The sequence below is a fragment of the Podarcis cretensis genome (assembly GCF_951804945.1).
Source record: "Podarcis cretensis genome assembly, chromosome: 9".
NCBI classification, from domain to species: domain Eukaryota; kingdom Metazoa; phylum Chordata; class Lepidosauria; order Squamata; family Lacertidae; genus Podarcis; species Podarcis cretensis.
The window spans coordinates 43,263,756-43,277,013 of NC_137178.1; the positions used below are offsets into that span (position 1 = coordinate 43,263,756).

At 40.7% G+C, this 13,258-nt stretch overlaps 2 protein-coding genes and 1 long non-coding RNA gene across 10 annotated transcripts in view; 2 read left to right on the forward strand and 1 right to left on the reverse strand.

The window, feature by feature from the left end:
* FNIP2 (folliculin interacting protein 2) overlaps window positions 1-8,268 on the forward strand; it is a 46,435-nt gene extending 38,167 nt beyond the window's left edge. For all 4 annotated transcript variants that reach the window (XM_079991367.1, XM_079991368.1, XM_079991365.1 and 1 more), the window contains 3 exons: window positions 324-524; window positions 1,159-1,274; window positions 5,507-8,268. In XM_079991367.1, the coding sequence (XP_079847493.1) occupies window positions 324-524; window positions 1,159-1,274; window positions 5,507-5,585 (396 nt within the window). In that variant the 3' untranslated portion in view covers window positions 5,586-8,268. The remainder of the gene's footprint in view (window positions 1-323; window positions 525-1,158; window positions 1,275-5,506) is intronic.
* The window catches only part of SPMIP2 (sperm microtubule inner protein 2), a 36,715-nt gene that overhangs the window by 3,472 nt on the left and 19,985 nt on the right, over window positions 1-13,258 (reverse strand). Inside the window, exons 4-6 of one of the 5 annotated variants that reach the window (XM_079991459.1) lie at window positions 11,257-11,371; window positions 7,004-7,064; window positions 1,281-2,342 (exon numbers count right to left, since the gene is read on the reverse strand). In XM_079991459.1, the coding sequence (XP_079847585.1) occupies window positions 2,341-2,342; window positions 7,004-7,064; window positions 11,257-11,371 (178 nt within the window). In that variant the 3' untranslated portion in view covers window positions 1,281-2,340. Of the gene's footprint in view, window positions 1-1,280; window positions 2,343-5,907; window positions 6,212-6,574; window positions 7,065-11,256; window positions 11,372-13,258 lie in introns of those variants that run through there. The other 4 variants (XM_079991456.1, XM_079991457.1, XM_079991458.1 and 1 more) reach the window with 4 other exon arrangements.
* The window catches only part of LOC307224568, a 45,132-nt gene continuing 43,252 nt past the window's right edge, over window positions 11,379-13,258 (forward strand). Inside the window, exon 1 of the long non-coding RNA XR_013842670.1 lies at window positions 11,379-12,413. This is a non-coding gene — a long non-coding RNA (uncharacterized lncRNA). The remainder of the gene's footprint in view (window positions 12,414-13,258) is intronic.

Consider the following 13,258-nt stretch of genomic DNA (forward strand, 5'->3'; position numbering starts at 1 on the left):
AAACCTTTTTTCAATTAATTCAATATTTGACAATAGTTTACATATATCACTTGATCAATGCCATCCAAATTTATTATTTCAGTAGGCCACAAACATATTCTATTAAGAAGAACAAATGCTACTAGCCATTTGTCATTAGAGATTGCAGTAAACTATGCTGAATGTAAACTTTCAATTTGTAAATTGAATATATGTATGTGAGATAGAGATATAACTATCTATCACCTATCTATCTATCTATCTATCTATCTATCTATCTATCTATCTAAAAGGTAGGCAGCAGTTTCAAACAGTTCCATTTACTTTCTTTTTCCTTTCTACAGCATCCAGTACTAGACGAGCCCATAGCAGAAGCTGTTTGCATTATTGCAGATACAGATAAATGGACAGTACAGGTGGCCACAAGCCAAAGAAAGATAACCGACAGCATGAAGTTGGGCAAGGATGTCCTGGTCTCCAGCCAAGTGTCGTCTTTATTACAATCCATTTTACAGCTTTACAAACTTAACCTTCCTGCTGACTTTGTAAGTCCGCGTTTACAAATGATTGCCTGCAGAAGGAATTGATTAACAGGGAAAGTGTGATGTGCAGCCAGTTTTTGCATTCCATACACCACAACACTGACTTCTTTCAGACCTTGAAGGAAGACTGCATAGTGGAAATAGCGCCCCACCCCCCAGCATAACTGAATAGTCTAGGAATTCTCCTCTTTGGTAGCTGTTAGAGAATTAACTACTGCTCTTTAGGAGCCTTTCTTCTTTGGTGCAGACTTGTTTCTGTCCGCTGGCAGGCCATGTTTGCATCCTTTATTCCCTGTGATCTGAAGGCCCAAAGCAAAAGTGAGTTGCTTGCATTCTGTTTTTGTACCTCCCATCAGACTAGAGCGGGGAGGATGCTGAACACCACATACCATTTCTGGCATTCCTGATTATTAGCAATGCAACACCCCGATTCTTAGGGGCAACTATAGCAGTTACCCTATGGCGGGTCCAGACTGGCTAGACACCATCAGCCTAATCATAGAGGTGCTGAACTAAGCAGAACTTGGGTCTGGCCCCAGGAAGGATCAGTTCACGTTTGATGCATTTGTGTGTGGCATGGCTTTGCCCTCTTATTCTATTGGATTGGATCACTGTGGGGTTTCATGTCTTTCTACAGTGCATTATGCATCTTGAGGATCGGCTACAGGAAATGTACCTCAAAAGCACGATGCTGTCTAAATATTTGCGAGGCCAAACGAGAGTCCATGTGAAAGAACTTGGAGTAGTATTGGGGTGAGTGTTGATGCTGGAGTTCCTTTTTAAAGTTTTTTTTTCCACCCCCACCATGCACTGAATATTCAGGATACTACTGTTTATTCCATTGTCACATTTTCTGTGAAAGACATGCCGAAGTGTGAAGTGTAGCTTGTATGTGTTCCACTGAGCCATCTGGAAATCGAACTGAGCTGTTGAATGTAGGAAAATAGAATTATTTCTTGTCCTTCCTTCACGTTCTGAACAAAATGGAAGTTATAGAAAAGCGTCAGCAGCACAGGCAGGCGCCTCTTGGGCCACCTCACCCAGAATGCCTCACCCTGAAGAAGGACCCCTTTTTTCAGGCAGAGTGACAGCAAGTGCTGTTTCTGCTGCATTAACAGTCGCGTCAATACATTTAAAAAGTAAATGGAGGAGGGCAAGGAGGAGAGGCAATGGTAGAAGTCTTATTTTGGTCAGCACCATGTTTTGCATAAGCACTGTAGATGAAAGTTCTGTTCAAGTCACTTTAGTGGTTTGTGTGGAATGGGTTAGGAAAGAATTCAGTAACCTATGTTGAGATGGAACGGGATGTCTCCTATGAAACATGCTGTAAGATGATGGCATGGCTGTAATTTTAATTGGATAATATATTATTGACTTCAGGCCATGGAACCTTCCTTTCTGAACAGCTCAAAAATAAAATAAAAGGGTGGGGAGGGGAGAATCTTTAGCACTGCTCTAAGTGCATTCCTGAGATGGGGGGGGTATTTAAACCCACCCTCTGAGGGTTACTAAAAACTGTCAGATGAGAAGCGATTCATTCAGGTATTCTTGGAGATCCTACTGTTCTGCACCTAGCTGTGCAAAAGACCTGGGATATAGGTTGTCACTTAGTGGCCATGGGCTGGAGCATTCCATGCAATTTAGAATGCTGTGTGATGTTCAGAGTTGCCCCTTCTCAACCTTGCAAAGAGGAACCTTGAGAGCGATAGTGTGGGCAAAAACTTGGCCGCAATTTAATTCCAATTGCTCATAGATTCTCAGATGGTGCTGCATCCAGGAGTGCCTTTCTTTACCAGCTTAGTTCAGCAACTGTGCCAACTCCTGAAAGATAAGAGACCCAGCTACATAATTTAGGTCTTGTTGACTGCCAGACTAAATTACTGTAATGTGCTGTACATGGAACTGTCCTTGGAGACGATTCAGAAATTACAGCTGGTGCAGAATGCTGCTGCCTGTCTTATGGTATAAGTAGCTAAAAGATTTACATTGGTACTTAAATATCCACATTGGTTACTGGTATGTTTCTGAACCCAATTCAGCAGGCTGGTTGTGATCGCTACATGATCTGTGTCACAAGTATCTTAAAGAATGCCTTTTCCTGTGTAAACCCCTCCAGGAACCTTAAGAACTACAATGAGTCCTACTCTGATCTCCTGTCTCTAGGGCCCTCCCAGTGTTTTGTGCTATATTCATTCCTAGTCAGAGAAGATAGGAGTTGTATCAGTCTCTTTCAATCTGTGTCCATTTCATGTGTATGTGTGCTCATAAATCTGTTCAGTTTCGTTTTTGCATTAATAGCAATTTCTTAAAAGTGTGTTAATTGCAATATATGCATTTCTAAAGTTATTTTATCTTAAAATGTGCATGTGTTTTGCACAGCACGGTACATATTTTGAACCATGAGATGTATCACAAAATTTGGAAAAGCGTTCGTTCTGAATGATATTTATGATCCTATTTGTGTATTAAGGAGGTGGCAAATTGGGTTGGTTCACTTAAAAATGTTCACTGAAAGAATATCTCCTCTACCCTTGTCCCTGTTCATGGGCTTGCTGGTGGGAGTTCCTACAATATCTGAAGGTGTCACAGGTTCCCCATCTCTCCTTAGAGAATTAAGGTCAACTTACTAGAAGAAGAGCCTTTTCCCTCATAGTTCCAAACTTTTGGAATGCTCTCCTGTGCAATGGCTGTGTACAGTCTTCCCTTTGTAGAAAAGTAAGATATGCTTTCATTCCATTGTGAGTTTATGGTTCTTTTATAGTTTTCTTAATGCTTATATATTTTTCCATTGGTATGGATTATTTACAGCAGTCCCCCCCCCCAAAAAAAGCTGCCCTTTGAACAGTTTTCTGCCATAAGGTTATCTTATAAATAATAATGTATTTGGTAAAGCATGTAAGGAATGCAAGTAAGTTAAAATCAAATATAGAGGAAGGAGACCATATCTATATCTATGTCTGAAGGCTACTGTGTGGTGAGTATAAAGATAAAATCACTCTGTAGTAAGCTGTCCCAGTTTTGTAACATTGAAGGGTTGTTGCTTTTAGTCTATAAAGCACTGTCCATTATTTACAATAAATAAGGAGGTTCATGAGAAGCAGCACTATTTAGTTTGCCGTCTAATGCTTTTAAAAAAGCACTTCTTAAAAAGTATATGATTAAAGCGTCAAATAATTCAGCCCTTAGTTCAGGAAATGTTTTTGTTTTAGTCTATAGAGCAGGGAAGTGCTGAACTTTCCCATCTCTCTGTTACTGTACCTGAATCAGAGACATTCACCAAATGGCCTTCCTCGCTGAATAATAGAATTAGAACATTTAACCTTGTTTCGGGGCCTTTTTGCAGGTTTGTGTTGCTAGAGCGCTGGGTCTTGTTACCGGGCCATCTATCACTACAACCTCCGCTTTTGCTATGTAATCCATATCTGCTCTCACGAGACCCTCCCTAATCCATACAGTTGCTTGGCTGCGCATAAGCATTGATTTTCCCTGCCCCCAACCTTGTCTTTCTTTAGATTCATTTTGCTCCTTTGCCAAAGTCATTCAAGAAAAGTCTAAGCGACTTTTGGGAAAAGAGTATTTTCTCCTCTTGCTGGTAGGGTGATTCCTGAGACTATCATGTGCTACTTGGCTCATCAACTTGGAAATGGAAATGTGATGCGGAGCAGGGTAGAATTAACTTTTTTAATGACACTTTAATAATTTTTAAACTAAAGACAAAATACAAAAATAAAAATAATCAAACATACTGCTACAATAGGCTTTTGGACCAGTTGAAGTTTCCAAGTCATCTTCAAAGGCAGCCCCTTCTTGCTGAGGAAGTGAGTATAGGACTGTGGCCTTAGTTTCTCAAATATGACCATTCACCAGCATGTCTTTTCTGTCCCTCCTCCTACCCTGACCATATTGAAACTGGTCTGGAAGCTGCAGCATGCTGCAAACAGGTGTTTGAGTGGAGCACCTTGATGTGCGCATATTACACCTCCGCTGAAGGAACTGTACTGGCTTCCAATCAACCACCACGTAAAGCCCTAAACAATTTGGCACCAGGTTACCTGCAAGCCCACCTTGTGGCTTAGGGCCCTCGTATCTACGGGACCGCCTCTCCTGGTATGCCCCGCAGAGGACCTTAAGGTCCATGAATAACCATAGTTTAGAGGTCCCGGGCCCTAAGGAAGTCAGACTATCCTCCACCAGGGCCAGGGCCTTTTCAGTGATGGCTCCGGCCTGGTGGAATGCTCAGTCCCATGAGACTACAGCCCTTCAGGATTTAACCTCCTTCCGTCGAGCCTGTAATACGGAGCTATTCCGCCTGGCCTTTAATTTGAATTCAGCCTGATCTTTTATTTCCCTTCTCTTCCCTCCCCCTCCCCTTTTATGAAGATCACCCACTCTGAGACCCCACATCTCCCCTGGCCTCCTCGCTGGCCCAAGTAGTACCAATTCAGCCAGCTAGCCCTGGGGAGATTATCTAATTGATTTTTGAATTTATTGTTATTCATGTTTTTATACTGTATTTTATGCTGCTTTTATAATTAAGTGTTTTAAATTTGTTGTTAGCTGCCCTGAGCCTGGTTTTTGAACCGGGAAGGGCGGGGTATAAATAAAAATTTATTATTTTATTATTATTACCTGTCCCTCTATAGACTTTTAAATTCACTTGATCATCTGGAGAAATTTTGCTACAGAATAACACAGGGTAAAACAGGAATGTTTCTTCATTGCATTGTGGATGCTCTTTCCTCTGACAGTTGCCACAGACATCTTAGAGACATCTTTTTGCCCAGGCTTTCCATGACCTATAAAACTGGACCCTGTTATTACTGTCTTTATCTGCTTTTATGTTGCATCTCTGGTTTTTATGTTGTATTTTAGCATCTCATTAGAGATTTCTAAATATTAAGTGGTTCAGAAATGCTTTTAATTAGATACTTCAATTCTCTGCTATAATTTACATATTGAAAAACATCCCTTTTTTTAATTTCTAGGATTGAATCCAACGATTTGCCACTGTTGGCTGCTATAGCGAGTACTCATTCTCCGTATGTTGCTCAGATACTCCTCTAAGCTGAAAACTTGAAGTCACAACTCCCTAGCAGATGGGATGCGTGTGTGCAGAAGAGAGCAAACATGAAGAGATGGGGGAACAGAGGACCACAGGTGACAGTTCATTCTGTCACTTTTCCTCTTCTGCATTTTGTTTGGACGCTTACCAGCGGAATTTCAGTTTACATAATATAAAAGACATTCAGGGTTTTTATACTGTTTTTGGAGTAAACTAATCAAGAATGCATCCTTGTATTTTAATGGACAAAAGAATTAAACACTATTGGAGGATTCCCTACTTATACATAGTTTTCAGCCAAACAAAAAACAACTCTAAGTATGGTTTCCTTACTATTGTTGTCTTGTTCTGATTTCCTACCCACCCAAATGGGGAGCAGTAAGCAAATCTGTATGCACAGAAGCATTCCTGTGTTTGGATGGACAAGGTGATGAATTGTAGTACGTATGCATGCCCATTCTCTTTTGTTAGCTCATCAAACCTCCATGGAACAAGAAATTGGAAGTCAGCTACCACAATCTTGTTGTGTGGCTGATTGGCTCTTAAAATGGGCGAAGCAGCACGAGAGCGGCAGTGTTGTTTTTGGTTGTTCTTGGCGGAGACGGAAGTTTTGGATCCTGCATCACAGCTAGATGAAAATGGGAGAAAGTAGTAGTAATCTCCACTGCAAACTTACCTTGTTGCAAATGCCACATCTTGAATTTCCAGTTTTCTGGTCTTACAGGTTGAGCATCCTAACATATGTACAACCAGCTCAAAAAAGCTCGTGTTTTAACCTTAAGAACCGATATGATAATGGGCATAGGTTTTTATCCATCCTAGTCCTGCTTGGATTAGAAACACTGAAATGAATGAAACTGTGTTCATTTCACTGAGTCTACTTTGTGTAGGACTAGCATTAAAAGCACCCATTAGCATCAACTCTGGGTAGCTGGTTTTAAAACATAAACTCTTATCTGTTGCCCCGTGAATAAGAGATCTCTCTTCAGCACACTGCAGAAGCAGGATCAACTTCTTTAAGTGGACGGATGAAACATGCAGAAGAAATCTCAGAGAGGATATCGCGAGGGGAAGGTGGTCATGATAACAGTGACAGCAATTCATTATGATAATTCTCAAGTGTCTGAAGCGATCCCACAGAACGTTTTGCACTAGCCTCTTGGTGCCTTCCTCTCTTGTATGTCTTAATTCTAAAAGAGAAATGTATGTGGTTTTAAATGGGAAGTTAGTAACATGAGCTCTCTTTCAATTTTCTATGTTGCTATACAACTGTACACATAGGACCGTATTCGTCTTGGTTTCAAACCCTATACCCAGGGCTTTCTTAGAAGGTTCAGTATAAATCTTGTGACTTCATTTTAACTTCCAAGTTCTGCAGGTGACTGTGTGAAATTAGAGCAAGAAAGCAAAAACTACTTACAATTTTTTTGAAAGACTCCCGGTTGGCACATTGTGCAATCTCCCATGTTGGACTGAAAGTGCTAAATGGAAGTAGAAAGAAGTTTTGTCATATTTGGCAACTGACCCAAGCAGTGTTGGCAATTGGATGCAATGTTTGTCCAAATACCGATTTAATAATTTTCTTTTTTTGGGGCTTGTCAGATTTTCTATTTTGTCTCATTGCTTATTCATCCCTGCCAATACTTTCATGACACTTAATCATACGGTCATTCCTGATTTAGAAGTTAGTAGTTATCCATAGCAGCATTATTCTGTTCCCTGCCTTTCTTTCTATTGCAAATTAGCTCAAAAAATCAGTTTTCCTCTGAAACCTTCCCTTCCAAATGAATGAAGCCCAGCTTTTGACAGAGAAGACCACAAAGGCAAGGGTTAAAGATACCCTTCTTGTACTTAAATTATGGTCAAGGGATCAAATTAATTAACAACCCTTCCTTTTATCTCAGAATAAAATCATTTTTCCCCCTTTAAAAGAACCATGCAAATCTTTAACAACTGTATCATTTTAGAAAAAAGTAGCTTCATTCTATATTTAAGAAAATATAATGTGTTTTATCCTTCCGTTTTTAAAAAAACTACCTCAGTTGACAGAATTAAGCTGCCAGTAGGGGGCAATTTAGAAGTTGTACATGTCATGAATTTTCTGAAAGATTGTGCTGTAGCATTTGAGAGGGCAAAAACTGCACTGGTGATGCACTGCAATGGCTACCCTTTTATCATAAGCATGCTTTAGTTTTGATATTTTTAATAGTTTTTAAAGTAATGTGAATGTACCTGAGAAACACTGAAAGTGGCAATGAGAAAGGAATCTTGTCTGAAATCTTCAAGATTCCAAAACTTTTTATTTTTCATGCTGTATTAATAGTATTCTGCTGTCCTCACCTCCAAACATGTCTACTTCTTTGTTTCCTAAGCAGGAGCAAACTTCTTCCGATTCATATGGACCATATTTTAAGTGTAGCAAGCTTATATAATAAAGCATGTTACCTGGAACAGATGAAGTAACATATACCGTACTAGGAGAAGGGTGTGTGTGTGTAGCTGCAAGTATGTGTTCAGAGAGAGAAAAGCAAATAGTGTTTGGGGGTTTTTTATTGACTGGATTCTAATGTCAAACTGTGGAAACTTCTTAATTTGGGCTGTAATTGTACAGTATCATTTGTCAATTTCTTTGTGGCATTGGTGCAATAAATTGTAGAAAACCACTTCATTAGTGGACTGCATAAATCTCTCTTTGACAATATTGTCTTTACTGAGACACATATTCAAAACCAAAAGAAACAGTTTGAAATATTATAATCAGGAGTTCATAGTCTGAGATGTTTAGCAAAATTTTGCAGAGGGGTCTTCACACTTTACTAATGTCTAACAAATGGGAGTACAGTGGTACCTCGGGTTACATACGCTTCAAGTTACAGACTCTGCTAACCCAGAAATAGTGCTTCAGGTTAAGAACTTTGCTTCAGGATAAGAACAGAAATCAGGCTCCGGCGGCATGGCGGCAGCAGGAGGCCCCATTAGCTAAAGTGGTCTTCAGGTTAAGAACAGTTTCAGGTTAAGAATGGTCCTCCGGAACAAATTAAGTACTTAACCCGAGGTACCACTGTACTCTGTCTTACAAAATATTTCCTGAACCTGTAAACCTGAATCATGCAAAGGAAGTTAGTATTTATTAAGAAATATATCCTTGGCCAAGGCTTTTCTACATATTCCTACTAGCTCTAGTTTCTTCTCAAGGGCCAGAAGCCAGAATGGTACTTGAGGATCTAGTTTCCCAGGCCACACCACTTCAAACTGCAGCTGGATCAAGTATTTTGAATATTGGCCCTCTGAAATATCTCTGTCCTGCCTGTGGAAAATTTTGCATGGAAAAAAGAGTTTGGTGAGGACATGGGAGAGGGCCTTCTCAATAGTTGCTGCCAGACTTCAGAGCTCCATTTCTAGAAAGGCTAGACTGGCTTCCCTCCTCACTGTCTTTCCGCCAGCTGCTGAAAACTCTTTTATTCTAGCAGGCTTGAGGGAACTGGCTGCTTCTAAAGAAAGGGCTTTTTAATAGTGTTGCACTGTTTTTGCTACCTGCATTTTAATAAATCTTTTTACATCATTTTAATTCTGTTATAGTTTAATTGCTTTTTAAGTTATCTTTTATATGTTTTTCGCTATCTGTGCTTTACTTGTGTTTCAGTTTTTGTGAGCCACCTCGAGTCCTGGTTCTGGGGGAAAGGTGGATTATTATTAATATTATTAGAATTTATATACCACCCAATATCTGCAGGTCTCAGGGTGGTTCACAGAATAAAATCAGAATATAAAACCACAAAATACATAATCAAAATAATAACAACTCAATAATACAAATTATCACATAGCCTTCTCACTGCTTTGTTATTCTTCTATGTGGAATGCTATTTTTTGTGTTTGTGTGTGTGACATTTAAATCCCTACCTCCAAAGTTTAAGTGGTACAGTCTAAAAAGGGTTGTACCATGTAGTTTCTGAACGTGCCCAGCTCTCAAACATTTTAATCTGAAAAAATCATGGTGTTCACACAGGTATCCAGGTGCATAACTACATGTGGCCTTCTTACTAAATTGTTTGGATTTTTCTTGGGGCAAACATTAGAATCATAGAATCATAGAGTTGGAAGAGACCACAAGGGCCATCGAGGTCAACCCCCTGCCAAGCAGGAAACACCATCAGAGCCACATTCTGCCACATCTTTTATCGGTCACCATCCGTTGCATGACTTATTCTGAGAATGCAGTTTAATACAACCTTGCAAGAGAACTCTCTGTGATCACCTACAGCAGCATGTACTATGGCCATTTGCCAAGTGAGCGTTGTTGTTTTTCTTTAAAGCAAAATTCAAAAACAAAATTATGGTGGGTAGATAAAATAGTGGTTTAAACATTAAAATCCTCTAAGCTTTGATGAGTACCATTTAAAAATAAATAAATCTAATTTATGCAATGACCCCTCACTTGCTTTTCAAACACGAGGTTATTTTAAACGCAGCGAGAGACAATCAAAATAGAAATGTCCTGATTGTCAGTCTTAGTTCACATAAAAGCAACTACTTGCAAGAATTACAGTTTAAGCTCAGAAATTCATATAAATAAATAAAAGAGGTGTTGAGTGGGATCAGGTTTTTAGCTATTAATGCATGTTTACTTTTATCCATGAAAGAAGATTGACTGAGTGGAACTAAAATATGCAAAATGGAATGGTTGTGTGTGTTGGTGGGGGAGGGCCTGATGGCTGATTGGATTGGCAAGCATGCAAAGTACAAAGCATTGACCTACTTCTAGTACCACACAAAATTAGCTTAATTACCACATGTTGGTAATCTGCATGCTGGCAAACTACCCTGTAAAACATGTCAAGTCATAGGCACTTGTCTCTCTTGCTGAGTCTCAGGACTGAGGAAGTGGTCTTATAAAAGCTAGCTGAAGGTAATGAATTGCATATAGCCAGGAATTCATCAAGGTCAAGACAGTACAAGGAAGCTTAGGAGAGACTGCCTGTCAAGTCTTTAAAAATAAATGTAATCTCAGCTAAATTGGATTTCTTGTATTCAGTGTTACAACAATCTGCCAAAAGTCCTTTAGACGGGAGGAGTCCTCTATGCTGACGCTAACAAGAAGTTCCTGTACCAAGAATAAACAGGCAGTCCTGTAATATAGTAACTAATTTAAGCAGGATGCATTTAAATGTGACACTTGTGGGATATCTTTGGGGAGAAGAAAAGGCTAAGGAATAAATGCTACACAAATCCGGAGTGGAGTCCCTAAGACTGTTGAATGGCGCCTTTTATGCCTCCTTGTGGCAACTGCTGCAGCCAAGCTGATGCCATACATATTGCTCTACTTTTCTTTGTATAGTGAGGGGGGGGGGTCTTGTTGTCTGGGCAGTCCAGCACCTCCATACACACTGCCCAGGCTTGTGCCCTGGGGAGATCACTTTGGTGCTGCTAATACAGCGGTTTGACTTCACCCCTGGAGGCTCACTCCATTGTCTCTTGAGACAAGAAGGATGCCAACAACAACAATAGTGGAGTCCTATGCATATTTACACAGGAGTAAGTCTGGTTGATTTCAGATCTTGTGATGCATCCCTTGACCTCCATCTAGTTATTTTTAATTGAATGGTTTTAGGCATTTGTGCTACTTGTAGAACTCCCTATATGATAAGAGAAGAAACCTGTAACCAACCCTACCTCCATTTGATGAGGTGATGTTTCTGATCCATCCAAGGTCATCATAGGAGGATGATAGTTTGGGTCGTCTGCCCAACCCAAGTATTGTGGATCAGGGGCAGGATACATCCTCAAACTACAATTCAGAAAAAATGATGTCAGCACGCAAGAAAGAACATGCTAGAAACCTTTTGACATGGTACAATGCTGCTGGGTAGAAAATATAGTTAAATAAAAATATAGATACTGAAACTGCATGGTACAATGTTGACATCTGGGTCAAGGGAGGGTTGTTTTATTCCTTAATGCCTCTTTTAACATTTGCCCTGTCAAGTTTGCCTCACCTTTTAAAAATGAATTCCAATTCTCACCACACAAACTGAGCACTGTCGGGGGACAGAAATCTCACCAATTCAATCCACTGCCTAGTGTAATTTATTTTCCTTTTAGATGCCATTAACAGCAGTGCTGCCTGGTAGCAATGGACTTGGGGTGATAAAAACCTTCCCATCCTCCATTTCGAAGCAGTGGAAAGCCAGCACATCAGATCATGTCACAGATGAGCGGAAAGAGGCCAGAAGTGTGTGAGAATGTCTCCCAAACATTTGGCATATTATACCAGGTTAAAGTTGAAGGTTCACATATTCTGTCCCAAACAGGCCTCTTGCCATCCCTGATCCTAATGAGAAATACTAGTGTTCAAGAATATTCCCTGAGAGAATTAGTTTTAGCTTACATACATGCCTTCAAAGAAGGCTGTGGGAACTGTAAAAGGTTTGAAGAGTGTCCTAGGGTCACGTTCTTAAAACCCCATAATAAAGAACAAAAGCACTAATTCTGCCTTTTCGGAATAGTCCCGCTAGCTAACAAACTGGTCTAATGGCATAATGGCACTCTCTTTTAGCCACTTCATGAAGTAAATTCAGTGGAAATGTTCCTCTAGGCCTGTGCGATGTTTATATTGTATTTGTGCTATGGGATGCAATGGCGTGGTGTTAGGGCTATGGAGCAATATACTTCTTGTCCATTACGTCTATTGTTACAAGATCTCCAGTTATTAAAAGACCTCTGTGTCTATTCCAGGGATGGCCTGCTGACTGACTTGAGGGACTGGAACTGCCCTCCCACAGGGGCCAAAGCACAGCAGTGGCCCTACCCAATTTCAATCAAAGCATGTGGTAAATTTTGACCGCACTCTTTATTATTAAGGAAGGTAATACTGATAGCATGGAAGGTGCCCACAACTGATATCCTCTGTTCCAGACAGTTCTGCTCATTATCAATATGTGCATCCTGCACTTTACAATGTGCCAAGAAAAAACGAAAATTTGCAATGTGTAGATATTTATGTAAATTAAGGAGGTTTGTGTCTATTTCCGGCATTGTTTCTGCTGTACTTCACTCCTTTATTTCTTAAGAAATTTTAACTAGGTTTCACTCACTTTCAGGGGTACATTTCCAGTTTTAAAGACTAGAAGCATGCCTTTATGATTCTCAGGTGCTGAAACCTTTGCCTGGGCCTGAAATGACTCCATGCATTCTCTCCTACTGTTAAGTCAGGAACTGTCTCCTAGAATACCTCTTTGAGCTGACTGCTCTTCCTTCCTAAAAACCCCTTCTCAAAACTCAGCTTTTCCAATAAGTTTTTTGGTGCAAGCCCCTATAATACTTAAGGGACGCGGGTGGCGCTGTGGGTAAAAGCCTCAGCGCCTAGGGCTTGCCGATCGAAAGGTCAGCGGTTCGAATCCCCGCGGCGGGGTGCGCTCCCGCTGCTCGGTCCCAGCGCCTGCCAACCTAGCAGTTCGAAAGCACCCCCGGGTGCAAGTAGATAAATAGGGACCGCTTACCAGCAGGAAGGTAAACGGCGTTTCTGTGTGCGGCTCTGGCTCGCCAGAGCAGCGATGTCACGCTGGCCACGTGACCCGGAAGTGTCTCCGGACAGCGCTGGCCCCTGGCCTCTTAAGTGAGATGGGCGCACAACCCCAGAGTCTGTCAAGACTGGCCCGTACGGGCAGGGGTACCT